This window comes from Photinus pyralis, unplaced genomic scaffold, assembly GCF_008802855.1.
Source record: "Photinus pyralis isolate 1611_PpyrPB1 unplaced genomic scaffold, Ppyr1.3 Ppyr1.4_LG3a, whole genome shotgun sequence".
In the NCBI taxonomy this organism is placed as follows: domain Eukaryota; kingdom Metazoa; phylum Arthropoda; class Insecta; order Coleoptera; family Lampyridae; genus Photinus; species Photinus pyralis.
The window spans coordinates 445111-465469 of record NW_022170509.1 but is presented as its reverse complement, the minus strand read 5'-3'; the positions used below and the strand labels follow the sequence as shown (position 1 = coordinate 465469).

The 20359-nt window shown below is 34.8% G+C and overlaps 1 protein-coding gene across 1 annotated transcript; it reads left to right on the top strand.

The window, feature by feature from the left end:
- The first annotated feature begins 2596 nt into the window (after positions 1-2596).
- Positions 2597-17999, top strand: LOC116166087 (protein abnormal spindle-like). The gene is made up of 6 exons (XM_031480919.1): positions 2597-2724; positions 2849-3247; positions 6813-9556; positions 13188-15591; positions 15637-15823; positions 17327-17999. Exons 1-6 carry the CDS (start codon positions 2713-2715, stop codon positions 17863-17865), a joined length of 6285 nt encoding a protein of 2094 aa, XP_031336779.1. The 5' UTR covers positions 2597-2712; the 3' UTR covers positions 17866-17999.
- The last annotated feature ends 2360 nt before the right edge of the window (positions 18000-20359 follow it).

Below are 20359 nucleotides of genomic sequence, written 5' to 3'. Positions count from 1 at the left end.
AATTACGCATGATGAACATGCGATTGTTCCTCAAAAACCATAAGTGCAAGCAAGAAGCATGTGAGTATACTCTCTAACGCATTGGCGACCATTACCACGACAGTATCTAAACACATAAGCATATCAGATAACTCTGCGTTACTGTATTGAAAGGCCATATTACAATTTTAACAATGAAATTTTAAATCTTCAAGCAAAACGTAAATTGTTAAAGTTTAAGAAACAACAAACAAACGTTACGCCACTCTAAGGTTTCACAGCCATCTTCTGATTTTTTGAGGAACAATCGCATGTAGGTATGGTGCATGCCATTCATCATGCCTAAATTTTTTTTTTCACTACTAGCGTCTGATGACATGATTATTAACCTTTTTTCCACTTGTAAAGTAGGCTTTCTCGGCATTTGTTCAAAGTGGTTAATAATTTTTTATTATTAACTAGTAGTTAATAATGAGAACTGTCACGCTGTCACTTTCAGAAAACACAACCCGAAATTTCGCTCAATGAACGTTTAGACAAGTTCTCTAAAACGAATAATTGCCACCATTCGCAATTTCCAGAGAATTTACATACCTAAAATTATCACATTTTGAAAAAATTCGAACGAAATTACTCTTTGAAAAATCTCAATGACAGAACAAAATACGGCCCGTTTGACTTGTACTTCCACGTACTTGATTGACATGTTAAATTAAGAAACAAACAATTCTGTCCAACCGTTCACTTCTTATCAATATAATATGTTAATTTAGAGGACTTCAAGTGCTAGTAGTGAAAAAAATAGTATATATACCACGGTAGAGAAGTCTATTATTGCCTTCGCACCTTACACCCCTCGGCGCAAGCGCCTCGAGATGTAATCTTGGTGCTCAGGCAATAATAGTGGACTTCTCTACCTTGATATATAATGTACTATTTTCGTCGACCTCTCCATAACAATATAAATTACTCCTTAGTGACGAGTACAATGATGAAGCTTATTAATCGTTAGCAACCATTAATGGTTAGCAACCAACCATTATACGTTAGCAACCATTAATCGTTAGCAACCACTTATACATAACAACCATTTTATTAAAGGGAAATGACAATTATATAACAATTCACTTTCAGCAACAGCTGAGAACTTCCATCCACCTAACCATTTTAATCTCGGTTTCAATGTAGTGAGATCAGCAGCCAGTATGGTCGCCAAACGATCTCAGCAAAGCATATCCTGATATATGCATGTGTAGCTCCTCGGATAAGGTATTGTTAAGGTATTCAGTTACTTTACCTTCAACAGTGAGTAGTGAGTACGTCGACCACAGGGATGAACATTTCCATATCTTTCACTGTTAATACACGTACTTTAGTACAGTTGCAAAAGAATTAATTACATTATAATTTCACGTACCTTTTCAAGGTAAAATGTCAACGTGACATTTTCGGAAATATCTCCTTTCAAATTCATTGTATTCCATCAATTGCCGAACTGATCGAAACCGTTCCAATAAGTTTCTTTTGATTTGAGTGGATATAATGTTAAAATCGTCTCCGCAGCAGAGCAAGCAACATAATCTTCCACTGCGATTACGAGGACTGACGGTACAGCATAAAACAACACATTACTATAGCAACGACAATAGCTGTACCTAATTTAGTGAAAAATCGTCGGAGCTCATAATTTCGTTTGTAATTTCTTGTAGTTGAATTTAAAATTACCTACCCCAGTGAAGTCGACGAAAAAACGTTGTATGCAATTCATGTATAAATCGGCGATTATTGGTTCGTTCGAATTTAGTCCACTCGCTGCGCTCGTGGACTAAACATCTCACTCAACAATAAAACGCCCCATTTATACACTCATTGCATAAATAACTATTTTCGTAAACCATCACAGATAGCGATATTCATCAAGAGACAAAAAATGCTTGCAAGTAAACTGTCTCTCAGTGTCCAAAAATTCAGAACTGTCAAAATAGTAGTTCAACAGTTTTAGACCTCTTCAGATGTGGATGGTCAGTATTTTACCACCTACATAGCAACTACAATCAAAACGATGATATCACTAAGACCCTTTTTACATTAGACATTCACATCCCGAATTTCATTTTAATCGGCAAAACCATTTTCCGATAAAATAAAAATAACGATTTTTTTTTTAATCTTTGGCGGTAGATAGCGCCTTACCGAAGCACTTTTGGGTAGAGGTAAGTTGGGATAAATCGTCCTATTTTGATACCAAGAACCTCTGGTAGCGCGTTGTACAGACCTTTTTAGGGACACCCTGTATACTTGATTTTACAACAAAATTTCCGCCTAACCATACGCAACCAACATTACTTACTTAGCATCTTATAGTCTAACTCAAGGTTCAGGTAAAGCCTAGTACTTACGGAATTAAATACTTAAGAATGTGCGTAAAATTTATTTTGTCGAAATAAAGTTAAAATTTTCCGGTTACTAAACGCAATCCATAATTATAAAAGTAACAAAAATGTGAATTACTAAGATAACTTTCTACCAGAAATGTTCATTTTGTGACGTGGAGACTAGGCTTAAGGTGTACATGTGAAATAAAGCTTTCCTATTGGTTGAAAGTGGTAAACACACATGTGGTTGGTAAAGATTAAAATTTTCAAATTCAGCAAAACCGTTATATTTTTATTGGTGTGTTGTATTAGTCGTCCTGTAATTTATTTAAAACTACTCGAAAACTACATTATTAACATGGAATCAAGGGTACGTACAACGGTTTTACTTGTACATTCTACCCCTAAAGTAGAATTAGATGCTGAAATTTACAAAATGTCGACATAGATAACTCTGATCAATTTTAAAATGTTACTAAACATGAACTTTTTAGTTTGACATATCTGCTGGTGAGCTGAAAATGAAACTTGAAGCGAAATGCATCAAAGAGGAGAAAGTCGAAGACATCCCTAAACTCACATTGGCACCGTTTACGAATAACACGAAGTTATTTTTCGAAAATAGTCTCATCGGAACCACATCCATTCAACAGCTAATTATCGAAAACCCCACAACCCAAGATGTGAAGGTTGCTATAAAGAATATGCCACCGAGCGAAAAACGAGTGCAACTGTCGTGGGAAGTACAAAATATACCTGCCTGTGCTGCTGTCTTATGGGAAATTACGTGGATGCCAGACATTGTTGATAGTTGGAGGCACACGTTTAGTTTCCAATTTGGCCGATGTTTAAAAAAAGATCTTCCCGTTACTTTTAAATCTGTTGCAAATAAGGTAAGCCTGATGGTGTGTTTGCTTTTTGATAATAATTATATTGCGATTATGAGTCGCTTATTAAAATGCTGGTTTTATCTCATATTGCTATCCTAAGTATACATTTGTATACTATAAAAGAATATTATTTGTGATATCCATAGATTTAGGTACCTACATTTTATACCCACATAATTTTTTTATATTCTTCGTACACAAATTTAATCATTTTGAGACATGAGTGCACTGATGTATTGTATGGTCTAAGTACGGAAAAGTAAATTAGCCTACTGTAAGCCTTCCCTCAATTTTGATGTTTGCCCACTCTCGGTTTGATGAAGGATGAAGGGTTTATTCGGGTTTATTATACTTAATATAATGTTTGAACTAAACTAGACCTTCAAAAGCTAGTTTTAGAAAATCTATTGTACCTGTATATCATAATTTTATTTTGTTGATAAGCAAATTTGAAATAAATTTTTGAGTAAAAAGGTGCAGTGGCTGACAGTCTTGTTTCTGATGTTGGCTTTGTCTTAATAGCTGACAATGAATATTGTTATACAGTTCATTTCAGACAATTAATAATAATAATATCTATTTACCCAACAGCATAAGACCAATAACAGAGCAAAGCTTCATAAGCTATAACATGCTAACCATAATAGGTACTTAAGAAAAATTCAGTATGTAGTTAATTAAATCTAATTAATTTTAATACAATTGACAAAAACAAAAAATTTGAAAATATCAAAAACAATGTAATGAGGTACAAATACATAATAATAATAATAATAATAATAATAATAATATCCGTTTATTGAAAAAAAAACAGTGAACAAAAAAGCAGGTGCAGTAAAAAAAAAGAAAAAAGACATAGAGGAAATGCTCACCGTTAAGTTCAAAAGGGCGAAGTTCAGATTGGTAGTTAAAAACTCTACCATCTGTTCTTCCACTTAACCCTTGCTTATTTAAACGAAGTTCCTAGTCAGCCAATGATCGATATCACTTATGTGTATGAGATTAAAACTAAAAAAAGAAAAGGGCTTAGAGAGACCTATGTTGTTTTTCTAGCAGTGACATCCGCATATATTTTTTAAAATTTTTCATTGTAGAGGATTTTATATGAGATGAGAGTGAGTTATATATCTTCGGGACGTAATAGCTAAAAGATCTTTTAAATAAAGTTGTTTTATGAATTGGGATTGAGATGAACATTCTACTTCTTGTATTTAAATTATGAATATTAGTTCTAAATTTGATTCTATCATGCAGATACCCAGGAGTTTTGTTACAAATGATTCTATGGATAAAACAAGCTGTATGATAATTTCTCAAATTAGACATATTTAACCATTTAATGTCATTTAGTTTGTGTGATATTCGGTGAAATTCTTAGCAGATTCTAAGATGTGACTTATCGAGTCATTGTGGATATCAACTAAATCGCAGATAAGGTTGTATCTAGAGCACATTAAATGAACAGGAGCTCTAGGTAGTAGATTTGTACGAGATTGGGAGACATAAAATGCATCAAACTGTTTCGTCAGATAATAGGGCCACCTAATAATACTATTGTTGTTTACTAAATGTAAATTGGCTTGGCCGTCAATCACTATTATTATTATTACCTCAATATATATCCCTTTTTATTTGGCGAGATGTGAAAAATTTGTTAAATATATAATTTTATGTGACATTACAATCTATCTGATCGCATATTTGTTTTTCAAATACAATGTCTATGTTTTTTAAGATATTGGAAAAGAGCAATTTTTTGTACAACATGGATTTTTTAACATTTCTATTTAGCGTCGCTTTTTTATGATCGTGATGTTTGAGGGTAAGGTTGTGAAACCCGGTCCGAGAGAATTCCATAAAATCCGAATTAAAGTTTCAGAATCTGCATATCATATGGTTTACCAGATCAAAGAAGATAGCGTCTAGAAATCCCTGGAAAGTTTTTTAGTTTTTGAAATATTTTGAAAAAATGGGATTTCTTCATTTTACAATTTTTTTCTGTCGTTAATAATAATAATAATAATAATATTATTTGTTTTGTTTTCCTGTTTCCTGATAGCGTTGGCTATTGTGGCCATCAATAGCTATGTTGGTAAGTATGAATTACATACTATCCCTAGATTTCCAATGTGCGTGTGTGAACTTTTATTTTATTTTTTCTTTTTTTTTAGGACCCTACATAACTTCACCAGACACAGACACTAATCGTTACTTGATTTTAATCCGTGCGATTAGTTAACCAGGCTAGACCTGAGTTCTGACAAGAAACACCGACCATAATAATAATAATCATTTAAAAATAAAATTAGTATTTGACCTAGAGTAAAACCAACGACCACTTTTAAGTTTTAATGCTTTTTAAGGTGGCGTTGTTAATTTTATTACTTCGACGTTTCGTTTTTACAGAATCATCATCAATTTCTGTTACAGACCTGTACAAAGATAATAAATAAATAATAAGTTAGGAGAATTAACGGTTTATGTCATGAATGTATTTAGTAGCAATCGAATGTGTGAATTGATACAACAAATTAATACAAAAAACAAATCAAATTAAATTAACAGAGGATATAAGAATTAAAATACAACAAGAAACGAATTTGAATAACGCAACGAAATTTAGAGCATGCATGTTCTATTGCCCTATTTTAATAAATATATATTCATCCTGTAAGACAAACAAAGTGTATAGGACAAGTCAATTAAACACAAAAGACAAACATTTGACATTTAACATTTAACTGATGAAATCTTCCACAGAATACAATAAATTTGCCAACAGGAAGATTTTGAGTTGCCGTGTCAAGGTATGCAGTTTCTGCGCGTTCTTGATTTTGGACGGAAGTTTATTGAACATTTTTGCCCCTATTATATGTGGGCTGGCTTTGTTAATATTCGTTCTTGCAAACGGTATCCTGAGGTTACTTGTAGCTCTCGTTTCATGTTCGTGTATGTCACAGTTACGTTTAAGGTTGTCTTTACGCAGGAATACAAATTTACACACCTCGAGTATATAGAGGCACGGTAGAGCAGGGTGAAAAGTGGTTTTGGTTTTGATCCGTAACCATCTTCATGGTTGTTGAGGGTGCCAAAAGTTTAAAACAGCCATAACGGCTTGAAACATTTTTTTAAAATTTTTTTCGCATACACTGGCCAAAATGGCTTAAAAAACTCTACAAAAAAGTTCATTACAATTTTTTTGTGAGTTCCTTTGTTTTTGAGATGTTTTGAATTGAAAAGTTCAACTATTTATTTTATTTTTCTAAATTTGCATTTTTCTCTAAAAGTAAGCATCCGATTAAAAAATGTTAATTACAAAAAAAGATGTGTCTTGATGAGATCTACAAAAAGGCTTCTACACTTTTTTGCGTCGGGTTGAAAATAAAGGCGCTAAATGGCATTCTCTAAATGTTATACTTCGTTATACTATGACCAAAGGTAATTGCAATGACTATTAAAAGTAGTCGGAAAGTCAAGTCGGGAGATTACCTGATAACTATTTAAGTTAGCAATTGCTTACTGATCGTACAACGACAGAATTCTCACTGTAATATGCTATTTTTTTCAGAAACAAGTAAATCCAAAAAATCGTTCATCAGTCAAAGTACCGACACGCCATTCGTCAGTGACTGCTCCTCACTGTTCGATTAATAATAAAAAAGTAAATGGATCAAGTTATGTTACAAGTATTTCTAAGAAAAGTACCGTGCGTGCCCAAAAAGAAAATATTCCGAAGGTAGTGTATAGCAATTTGAACGAGGATGATGTGTTTCTACCATCCAAATATACAAGTTTTACATTGGAATCTTTTAATTCTGAAATACGCAGAGAAACCTACACTGTTAAAGAACGACAGTGTAGTAACGATCACAACATTAGTGTTGATAGTATAGATATGTGTTTGGAAAATAATAAATATTATGGAACTGCTTCAGATACGCTCGCTTTGAAAGTGAAGGATCTTGTTTTTAGTCCTCTGGGTGATTCAAAATATTTAGCAAATCTTAGTACAGCTACTTATACTAAAGAAAATCGTTTGAACTCTGCTTCAAGTTTAAGTGAGCTGGGACAACGTATTTATTCAACATCTAGTATAGAAGAAGAATTGCACAACATTAGCACCGCTACATATACTAAAGACTCTTTACATTCAAAATACAATCCCATAGAAGATTTGCACAATATTAGTTCAGGGACATATACAAAGGAAAGGCAACCAGCATTTAGCTTGAACGACAGCAACTTAACAAATATCAGTACTGCTACGTACACCAAAGAAAAATATTTATATTCCATTAGCCCAAATGCTGACAGTTTGAAAGGGATCAGTTCGGAAACGTACACTAAAGAAGCTTTGAGCACTGAGAAGTCAAAGGTAATGAATGGAATCATAAAACAGAGTTCCCCAATTTGCACGAAGAAAAGCGTGTGGTTTTCGGAAAGTTTGCTTGGGTCGCACGAAAATGATAATATTCCGTCTGGATTTAATTTCTCTCCAATATCATTTGATACTCCAAACGTACACCAAAAAAACATGTCTGGGATGGGCGTTCGTACAATTATTGAAGCAAATCTGTGGGGATGTGAAAATGTATCGGGTTATATCACAAACGACGCTCTCATTACTAAACCATTGAAGCGCAAGTCTGAGTTGAATTTTGAGATTTCTCCCGCGAAAAGAGTGCACATTAACGGTCAACTATCCAATGAGCCACATAACTTAAATTGGAATACATCGAAGCCGCCTCGTGTGAAAGTTAAGAGTGATGGTTTCTACTTTGATCCGTATATGGTCCAATCTGTTTATCAAGATGAAGCATGGATGGAACGTCAAGAGGGTATCTTTAAGAATTGGCTAAATGCATTACTGGCGCCTCCTAGCGAATTAGATGTAAATGTAGAGGTAAATGTTGCTAAAATTTGGCAAGAGTCTAAACAAAAAGGGGAATCTGCACCGACACCACTTTCAAAGGAAAGTGTTTCAAGTACATATCACACAAATCATCGCTTAGACGCACTTAGAAAATCTGCTTCTGAGTTATTCCGTAGTCAGGCAGTAGGCAAAGTCATTGCGACCACATATCAAATTATTGAAAATCAAAAGTTGAGCATTAGACAAGATAAGAACATACATTTAAATTTGGGCCTCCAATCCCAAATTACGCTTGTTTTGTTGAACTATAATCCTCTGTGGCTAAGAATTGGATTAGAGACACTATTTAACACAATTATCCCCATATCTTCTAATTCTGACGTAATGGGTTTGCATAATTATATCATGCAAAACCTATTTAAAAGCTCCTTCCTACTACAGAAATTCAAATCTGCTCATTCCCCAAAATATGTTGCGGCTATACAGAAATTTATACTGAAAAAACTTTTCGCGTTAGTTTACTTTCTGGATGTCGCAAAAACCACTACCTTGATTCCCCATGATCCGTGCCTATTTTCCAAAACCTCGCCGATAAAAGAAAGTAGAGAAGTGGTCCTGACATTCTCGCGCGAGTTACTATCGTCAGTAGGCGACATTACTAAAGTGCTTCGATTAAACGGATACATTCTAAATCACAAACAGAAGTACATTCACGAGTTCGATTACTGTGTTAACCATTTGGGAGCGGATTTGCGAGATGGCGTTCGTTTGACGCGCGTCATGGAATTAATACTTTTGAAAACGGGTTTAACGGATTTGCTCAGAGTGCCCGCCGTTTCTCGATTACAAAAAATTCACAATATGAAGGGTGTATTTGATGCGCTAACCGATGCAGGATTTGAAATACTGGGGGACATATCGCCGAAAGATATCGTAGATGGCCATCACGAAAAAACCTTGTCGTTTCTTTGGCAAATCATTTACAAGTTTCAAGCTCCAGTTATGGTTAAAGCGGCGAATACAATTATTAAATGGTGGAGAAGTTTACAGATTGTAGTGAAACGCCGAATAATACAGAAACGAAGACATCGTCTGGACACGGCTGCAATATGCATCCAAACATGGTACAGACGCCTTACACTGGCATGGAAGATAGAGCAGTTGGTCCCCGTAGTGAAACAAATTTTACTGGAAAGGCTTTGTAATAATTCTGCTTTAAAGATACAGGCACTCTATAAAATGTATGCTCAACGGAAACATTACTTGGCAATGAAGAAAGCAGTTTTGGTCCTTCAAAGATTTACTCGTAGCTGCTTGCTAGGGAAGCGAGCACAGATAAAACGGGGAAGCGTCTTAAAAATACAAACATACTTTAGAATGTGGATTTGTAGAAGAAATTTTTTGAATATGCGATCTGCGGCTATAACAATTCAGCAAAGGTATGTATACCAATTAATTTTTTAGATTTTTCCTCTATTGGTTTTTACCCCTGGGTGGAGATTTGAAAGAAACAATATTTCACCCAACATAAGCGGTGACACCAAAAATATTTTTGAGCACAAGGTCTTTTAAAAATTGAGACTATGGGGTCTAAAAAAATAAACCTTCATTTAGAATTAGTGTGTCCTGTACTCATTTTTAGAGTGATTACAACCTTAACATACATATGGGGTGGCGACTTGACGAACGCACCATAGAAATTTCAACGGTAATTTTTTAATTTTTGATTATTGCTTTCCCTAATTATTGTAGAAATAAAGTCTATTTAGGTTTTTTGTAGAGAAAAAAATTATGAATTCGTACATACTATTGCTTCCTATTTTATATATTTATTCAGAAACAGTAAAAATTTAAAACTTTCGCGTTTATAAAGTCAGTAATGCAATGGAATTATGAAATCAAACAAAAGCGCCTGCGTTTGCCATTAGTTTGACGTTTCTTACTTACTATACTTTTTTCTATTTCGATGTGGAAACAATACCGAAACCGTACTAGACAGAAATGATGCTGAAAGAAATAGAAACGCATTATTTTTTTTATTTTGTTGGATTGGTACCCCTCGCTTTTTTGCCGTTATCGGTATCCGTCAAATCAAAACTAAACATAACCTGTAACGTGTAAATAAAGTACGAGAGAGGAATTTTTTACTAAATTTCAAATAAACAAAGGTATGACAATTTATTGTACAAGAGACGTGTTTGTCATCCGTATTCATCATAACTGCCGCAAAATGGAATTATGACCAAATAATTAAAAGTTTGAAGTTTGAAAATACAGGAATCAGGTTAGCCAACGTGAAAATAAATGAACTGTGTCTATTACCAACATACACTGAATGATAGTTTAAAACGAGGTTTAAAATTACCTAACAACGCCTAAAGGCAATATTTATAATTTGTATATATTATTTAAAAGTCGAAATAGAAAAAATAGTATAAACTATAAAGCACACGTGTCATTTGTCTACTTGTCGCACTCGGCTTTTGTCGCATTCGCCGCTACGCGGCTTATGCGGCAAACTACCTCGTGCGACAATCTTCGTCAAATGACACTTGTACTTTAATATACTATTGTTTGATCACAGAGACAGAGACAGAGCAGACTACGTTTCCTGCCGCTTGTCACTTTACTGGCCGCACCTGTCACTTTCCCGGCCGCATTTGTGACATTGCTAAACGTCTATAATGACTCCTGTCATCACTGACAGATTGACATTAATCAAAAGTTCTATATGCAAGTGGAAATTTAATATTAAAATACGATTTCGGGTAAAATTTAATACAAAACTCGTCAGTAAAATTTACTTGACTAAGAAATTAAAGTACTTGGCCCCAAAGGACCTCGCACTTCAATATTTCCTCGCCAGTAATGTGTCATTTTCCTGACTTTTATGTAAATAACTATTGTCTCTAAAATAATTATGGAAGCCAATAATCAGAAATGAAAAAAGTACTATTGAAATTCCTATGGTGTGTACGTTGTTCACACCGGTATAGGTAATTGCGCAGTGTGTATGATGAACACTTTTATATGATGGATAATTCTATATTCTGTGAGAAACCACTTTCATTGACACACAGATATGCTTCAGGGTGCATATTAATGTTCGAACGTCCATCCATATTCAATTTCATATTTTGAGTGTTCGATTAATGTGATAAGATGGGCATTAACTTGTGAATTTGTCTTCTGTAACTACTATGCGATCAAAAATGAGTTGCTGTCGAGTCACCTTTGGAACTTTTGTTTACATGGGAAGTCGTACTTAATTTGAACTTCCAAAGGCGCCTCGACAGCAACTCATTTTTGATCGCGTTACTTACTTAAAAAGTCTAATTTTATCCACCTTGAAAATGAAATATGATCATCACAATGGAGACATTAACCTTGAAAATGGATAGAAATGAGCCTTTGCTGGCTTTGAAAAGAAAATATATGACATTGCTAGTAAAATGTGCCACAGTAAAAAAGGCTGCCGTTGACTGTTATTTTCAAGATCAATCGCGCCATTAACACAAACATGTAATCAATGACATTGTAAAAAGGGGCCTTTAACGACCTTGGTAGTAAAATGTGGCACAGGAGAAATGGGGTCGTTGACCTTTGGTAACTTGAAACTGAAATACCTATGACATCAACACCAAAATGTTGACCTCCGATGACATTGAAAGCGAATGTCCGTGAGGATAAACCTTGACCTACTCTCCAAGGTCACCGCCACGTGACTCGCAATCTTTGAATTTTATTTGGACCTACTTTTCAAAGTCACCACCAGGTTGCGTATTGCCAATGTATTGTACAGCACAGAGCGGTCCATTTTCTGCAGTGCTTGAGTGCTCAATGCTTTGGCGATGGTATACGCAATAGGTAGTCTGCCAACCCATTGCTCGCTACAGATCACATTATAATGACATTACTCTGAAATGCACAATGTTTTGCAGTACCGCAATCACCCGAGGTGACGCCATTCTATTAGCGGGCTCAGTCAGCTAATTAGTTTTATGGAAACAAAGTCTCGTCTTTGCGGAAGAAAACAACGAAAAATTAAAGTTCAGCCAACATCATTATCCCGCCGTAAATCTAGAGGTTTACCATCAAGTGGTAGAGTGCAAGCTGGAAGGCCTTCCAATAAGGAGCGCGTTAAACGCAAACATAATATTAGTTTAAATATTTCACAAAATGAACGCCAAATTACATTAGATTTTATTTTTAAAAGAGTAAATTTGTAGCTTAGAATAAATAAAAATGAAACAAATTAAAATTAAATATTGTCGTTTCCGAGCAGTTTTTTTAAAATTATTTGATGTACTGAAATAAAAATAAAACTGGAATAAATCAAGTTACAAATTCACTAAAACACTAAAATCATAAAAATAAAAAAAATCTTATAGGTCACTATATTTTTGATTTAATTCCTACACAAGTTTTACATTATGCATAATGAACGATAGAGATATGGTTGGAGCCGACAACGAAACGGAGTTTAGACATACATTCGCATTCACTACAAAATACTGTATACATTAAGTACCGTCATTATAGTGTGATCTGTAGCGAACGATGGATTGGCAGACTACCTATTGGGTATACCATCGCCAAAGCATTGAGCACTGCAGAAAATGGACCGCTCTGTGCTGTACAATACATTGGCAATACGCAAGCCCGGTTCGGATATTGTTAGAAAATGAAATTATTATCAAAGTAAATAGTTTAGTCACCTCACTTAGGAGGCGTATTTTACACAATTGGGGGGGGGGGGGGCGATCAAAATTTTACTACTTGACAATTGATCAATTGTTCTTATAGGTAATAATACATAAATTGGATATGTTTACTCTGCAGACTTTTGACAGTAGGTATTGAATTTTATCTATAACAAATACCACAAAACGGCTGCATGACTTTAGGCCTCTATAAATATTTTATTTGCAATCTGAAATTAATACAATTTGGGAATTATAATCTCAATACCATCTTACATCTAAATGTATTAGGATGTATTTAGTGATTTAAACTAGCATGAACAACAAATGATAATAACCATAAAAAGTTTTGTCTGTCCTGTTCCAGGTATCATGGAAAGGTGGTTATGCTGCAACAGAGGAGCAACTTTTTAAATCTAAAAGTTGCGGTAATTAATGTTCAGAGACGGTTTAAAGCAAACAAATTAATGAAGATCCAAAGAGAAGAATTTCTGTTGTTAAAATCTGCAGTTATTACAGTGCAACTTCATGTTCGAGCCCTAATCTTAATGAAACATGAAAAACAGAATTACGATAAAATTAGAACTGCAGTTATCACAATCCAGAAGTATTTTAGGGGATATCAAACTATGAAGAAGCAATACTGTCAGTATCAAAAGCTGAGGTACAGTGCTATAGTAATACAGACTAAATTCAGAGCCTACCACTTAATGAAATTGGAATGTGCAAAATTCTGTCAGTTAAAGGAAGTCGTGAGAATTGTTCAGCAGAGATTCAGAGCTAATAAATTGATGCAGAATGAGTATTCAAGTTATCAACGTGTTAGACAAGCAGCTTTAGTCATCCAGAAACGTTTTAGAGCCAACCGTGCGATGAAAAAGGATTACGCGGCCTTTAATAAAATGAAACGCGCTGCAATAGTCATTCAAACTTACTTTAGGGCGCACAAAGACATGAAAATACAACGTACATCATATGTAACTCTACAGCGTGTGGTTATTAATATTCAAAGAAGGTTTATAGCCAACAAGCTAATGAAATACCATCGCAGTAGCTTCCTCAGGCAGAGAGCGGCAGTTATTAAAATGCAACGGATACGTAGAGCTACCAATCTAATGAGAATTGAAAAGGACAACTTCACGAAGTTGCGAAATGCTGCAATTATAATTCAGACTCGTTATCGCAGCAACAAACAAATGAAGTTGTGTCGTGCTAAATTTTTGAGTTTAATAGCATCCACATCACTCATACAGAATCGTTTCAGAGCACATAGAAGTATGAAAATTGAACAAAAAAGATATGAAAGTTTAAAAAATGCTACTATTTGTATACAGAGGCATTTTAGAGCAGTCCAGTTAATGAAAGTTGAGAAACAAAAATATGTTCTGCTAAAAAAAGCAGTCATTTCAATCCAAAGAAGGTATAAAGCTAATAAATTGACGGAATTATACAGTTTACAGTTTAGCAACTTAAAACTAGCTGTACTACGGGTGCAATTACGTTTTCGGGCCAATCGCGCCATGAGGGAGGATCGCCTCAAATACCTACAACTAAAAAAAACTGTAGTTATGTGCCAAGCAGTTTATAGAGGGCAAATCGAAAGGAGATCATATCTCAGGTATAGGAATGCTGTGATCACTGTACAAACACATTTTAGAGCAAGACTGTTGATGAAAGTACAGCAAGAAAGATTTAGAGAATTACAGAGAGCGGCTGTTGTTATTCAGAGACGATATCGTGGACGAGTATTAATGAAGAAGGGTATGTTAGAGTTTCACATTGAGAGAAAAGCAGTATTGGTTATACAAAGAGCATTTCGGGCTCATCTACTTATGAAAATTGACTATTCGAAATATCAAAATTTGAAAATGAGCGTTGTAAAAATCCAGCAACAGTTTCGTGCTTGGAAAGCCATGCGAGAGGAACGCAAACACTATCTGACGTTAAAGAAATGTGCAACTTTCGTCCAGAGCAAGTATAGAGCACAAAAACTGAGGGATGAGTTTAATACATTAAAGAATACAACAATTTGCATTCAGATACAATTTAGGGCGAATCGTTTAAGGAAGCAAGAGATGAGTCGCTATGCCGAATTGAAGAATGCGACAATATCTATACAAAGAAGATTTCGAGCAAACAGGTTAATGAGAATTGTTCACGAAGAGTACACAAATTTGAAAGGGGCCACCATTTGTATTCAAAGAAAATTAAAAGCAACTCTCCTAATGAGAAGAGAACGTGATACCTTTACCATGCTGCGAAATGCTGCTATGGTATGCCAAACTGTTTACCGCGCCACGCAAGCGATGCGAGTGGAACGTGAAAAGTATATAATTTTGCGATCGAAAGTTGTGTTTATTCAACGGATTTTCCGAGCCAATAGAGTGATGAAGAGGGATTCGGGGAGATACGTAACGTTAAAGAAAGCTGCTATTATGATTCAAACCAAGTTCAGAGCAAATAAGGCCAAACAGTTGCAATATTCAAAGTATCACAGGTATAGGAATATCATTATACGCATTCAAAGACGATTCAGAGCCAATCGAGAAATAAAACGCCAGCGCGAACGTCTTCTCAATATGACAAAAGCGGCCGTTACAATTCAGCGGGGCTTTAGGAGAACACAGATTGCGAAGGTGGAGCGTGCGCGGTTTATGGAAACAAGAAATGCCGCTATTATGATTCAACGTAGGTGGCGGTTATTCCTGGAAGTGAATAGAGATTTAATAACACTAAAAAGAAGACAGCTGAAAGCTGTGGTTTTAATTCAGGTAAGCGTGGTATTCTGGTGTTGTGCGCTGTAATATACTTTTTAGGCGTGTTGGAGGGGACATGTTGTCCGAAAGAATCGCCCGGAAGTTGCGGATATTAGAAGAAAGATTAAAAAAGTGACGTCTAATGCTTTATCTGAAGATACCTTAAGCCAACGCAGAGAACGTGCCATACAGATCTTGACAGATCACACAACATTGCTTCATATTTCAAGAGCACTTGATGATTTTGGTAGGTGTCTTAAGTCTCAAGCCTAGGTGTCTATTCCTTACTTGTAATCTCTCTCTTGAGTCCTTGTTTTGGTAATGAAGTACGACATATAGTGATATAATAATAGGATCATAGTCCCTAACTAATGATAATTTTAGTCTCCACATAATGACAATTTTCAAATTTTCTATTTTTGCGGTCAACTTACTACGTGCTCATCAATAGTTGAAATGGTGTTTCCTTTAATTCCTTAGTAATTTCTATATGTGTGTGTTATACACAACGAGCGTCAAAGTCACTTTCGGTTGACGAATATTAACCAAAATTTAATCAATTAATTCGAAACCGTTAGTAAGTTATCGTGTCCACAGACGGACGGACGAACGGACAGAAAGTCCAAAATCATAAAATAGCTTTTTATCGCTCGTTAATAATGATGGGTTACTCTGTATGTATGTATTTCAATTTTATTTAACAATTGAACACAATTTCGATCATGGTATATTTGAATTTGAGGTCAATGTGTTTTGTGTTAGATTTATTTGTTGCTTAATTTTGTTTAATCACGCCGTATTTTGATTTTATTTTATTGTTCATTTAGAGGGATAATAAACATTTGGAAATAGTGTGTTTTTTAAGCAGCTCTCACACTGAGGCGATAAGCAATGAGCCACTGGCAATACGCAACACGCAATATTATCGGTTGAAACTATTCTACAAGTCTCACGAGCAACAACGATTTCAATCGAACGGAAGGTGTTGCTAGTTGCGGCAACTTTCTGGCGCTACGCAGTGGCCGTTGAAAAGTCATAAATATTGCATAGTCTATCAATATTTGTTTCGGTGACAGATAATGTCAAAATGATGTTGCGTATTGCTTATCAACAGTAGCTAGTTACTCCAATGTGAAAGCTCAAATTTAATTCAATGTAGAATTGGTACAGCGATAATATTGCTTATTGCTTATCGCCTCAGTGTGAGAACCGCCTTTATCTCATTTAAATCCGATCGTTGCGATAAGAAATTTGTTATTGCTACGTAAGCTAATTAGTTTGAAGAAAAGCAGGTTTCGCCGATAAAAAACACAGATGTTTAATTTCAAAGACGCAAAGTCAAGTAGAGGAGAGACGGAAACAGAGAGGGAAGAATGTTTTTAATTAAGAGACTGACATTCAAGTCTTTTTTTTGGTGGTGGATGTTGATCCTGTTTTTTTTTTGGTTTGGTGAATATTGTATTTGATCCTATTATTGCAAGACAGTCAATCTTGCTAGTTGTAGGTTAAGTGTTGTAGAAGAAACTTAGTTTAGTGCTCTAAGAGATTTACTTCTACTTCACTACTTTTTATTGCTATACACAGAGAGAGATTACCAATTGTTTATGGATGCCACATATTTTCCTGTAGTTTGGAAACAAAAATTCACACACCATTCTGAGAGTGTGGATGCATGAGTATGGCGATTGAAGCCACAATTTCTGTGCATTTTATATGTGTTATGTGACCTAATTTGATTGTTTATTTTCAGATTTTATTACTCGTCGTTGTAAAAATACATTATTGGCCATGAGTCGTGAATTACCAGAATACTTATACATTACAATTACTACTACAAATCGATCTCCAGGAGAAATGGAAGTCTGTACTACGGCCACCAGTATCTTAATAAATTTCTGTAAATATTCAGAGACAACCAATTTGGCGTGGAAACCGTCATACATGGCTGCCGTTTTTAGTGCATTGACTCACTGTTGTGATAAAGAAGATAAGCTATTTCCTTACCTTTGCACTTTAATTTGGTTGTTCGCTCATAACAACGAGTATAAAAATTATATCCAGTTGCTGCCGAAATTTAAGCAGATAATTGCGAAAATTGAATCTCTCTGCTTAAGAAAACAGAAAATGGTGTCTCTCAAAAGTCACAAGATACCATCCCTGTTTCACGTATCTGCTAAATTTTATAAACCTTCACTTGTACCTGACTGGGGTTTAGATTACCCTAATCGACCAAGAACGTTTACGAATTCTATTCATGCGTTGCATAATTTATTGAAGATATTAGATTAAACATAGCTATATTTAATTATTGTATATTTGAGTACCTCTGTAAAGTAACCTACATTTATTGACCAGTGTGTAATTCTAAATATTGTTTATTGTGTAAAGTTAACAATGTAGCATTAAATCACTTTTTAATCTTGTATTGTACTTTACATGTTTATCATATTAGTGACGACAGCTAAGAAAGTGAAAGTGGGCATTGTGCAGATGAACAATGTAGAGTTTGCAAGGGGAACCAGTATGGGCTCAGTGGCGTACCAAATAGGTCTTGTCTTTTTAGGTCCCGGTTCCTTTACCTACTGTATAATTTCTAGGTAGCCAACACCTAGTGTATAACTTCTAGGTACTCGGTTGGCGTTACCTATGTGCAAATCAAGTGTACCGTAAAATCTCATAACTTCGGACAAAATGGTCACAAATTATTTGTACGTTTATAAAGTACATGGTGTCACCTAGGATACTTTTTTGTACTATATATAGATTGCAGTACCCTTCCCAGACATGGATTTCATGAACGATAGTTCATTCGTTATACACATGAATCTCGACATGAATGGTACACACTTGTCCAATTTCATGTTAAAAATAGTTCGTGTTTGTTAGGTGAAATACTTGTGGTAAGTAAGACAATTTTTATATTTGTTTGAATTAAATGTTTATTAATAGTAACTTAAACAGTTGCAAATATGCCCTAAAATTTTTGTAATATTATTGTGCATGATTAATGTCCCATTGGCGGGAAATAGAAATATTGCGTTTGGACAATCAGTAATGCGATATTTTAAATTATTTGCAGACAAACGCAAACATAAAAACGAAGGAGAGGGCGGTACTATAACTACGACGATGATCGTTTAGAACGGACGATGGAGTGCGTCGCACAGGGTGAGTTATCGGTACGGGAGGCCGCCGAAAAATACGGAGTGCCAAAAAAGTTGTAAAATATACATCTTTATTTTGTTTTTATTTCTTTTGTAAAAAATAAATCTTTATTTTATTTTTATTTCTTTATTTGTTGTTTTTTATTATCTACACTATTTTGTTGGAAGATTAATTTTTTTTATCCCTTAATGTCCGAAATTAAATTACTATGAGAGTCATAGAAGTGTCCAAATGCGTAAGGAAATATGTATAAATCTGTGTCTGAAGTTAGCGATTTTTGTTGTTCAGTTCGGACAGCAATTAATAATTTTTTTACGTTTTGTAATTATTTATGGATATGCTCATGGTATAATAAAAAGGTATGCTTTAGTGATTCATCTTGTCGCTTCATGCCTGCCTATTCTGGCGCAGAAACGAAACGGACAAAAAGGCCGCCTTACAGCAATCCAATTGTTACAAAACTGTCCGAAGTTGTGGGATTTTACGGTAGTACTACGGCATGTTTTTGGGTAATAACGCCTCTAGGAGTTCATTAAATCTGATCTGTGATAAAAAGTTAGTAAAATTTGTTAGCATGTTACGTAATGGGTGCAGGTTTACTGGAACCATTGTCAATATTTTTTCTATCTTTGGAAGTCAAAGTTATGTTTGAAAAATAGTAATAATTATAAGGTAAACGTCCCAAACATTGGCCAGTTAAGGATAAGCCCCAACTTTGAGAAACTATACAAAATTACCTCTCGGAGTACAAGTTATGAACAAAATAAGTGCTAGTGAATTTATTCATCCTGTGGACACATTTTTCAAAAATCCGAATTAAGTTATGTATTTTCAATAAAAATTTTAAATATTTCTATACCAAATGTCCCAAATGTTGGCCTACTGGAAGTTAGGTATGTTGTCCTTAAAAACAGTTCGCTATATCCGAGGTCCGCAATATAAGAAAAAACGTAAGTACATTCGATTTATTTTATTAAAACATGAACAACACTTAATACTTAAGTAGACCCCTTGCTTAAAAACATCTGTAAGTTTACATTGCACGACAGGTAATTTTTCCTAATTTTCCGCCACTTCATTTATATACACGGTTTCCATATTGACTGAAACTGACCCCTCCACAATTTTTCCACTGCACATACCATGCCGTTTTTTGAAACATTCAATCCAGCTATGACTGCACTTGAATTTTTTATTATGTATCATACTTCCCAAACCACTTGACTGTTCAGGTCAAACCCAAACGTCGATCTAACTCTTCATGATGAGCCTTCTTTAACTTGTTAGCAGCACAATTATCACGTTCATAAACATCTAGTATTTTAACCCTTTCTTTTCAAATTGTAGTGACTCTTGATTTAGTTAACCCTATTTGTAGACGGACCTCGCTTTACTTTGTGCCGTTTTGCATTTTTTTGTATACAAGGCAGTGCGATTGCTAGCCCCGGGGTTTTATTGGTGGGTAAGAGTAATGACTCACACAGCGGTTTAGATAGACTCAGCGGCCACCTATTTTATGCAGTTATAGGCGGACTATTTACCTGTTAGCGATAAAGAAATAGTTCGTTTTAAGCGGATGTTCGCTATAAAGGAAAGAAAATGCATTGTAAGCGTAGGT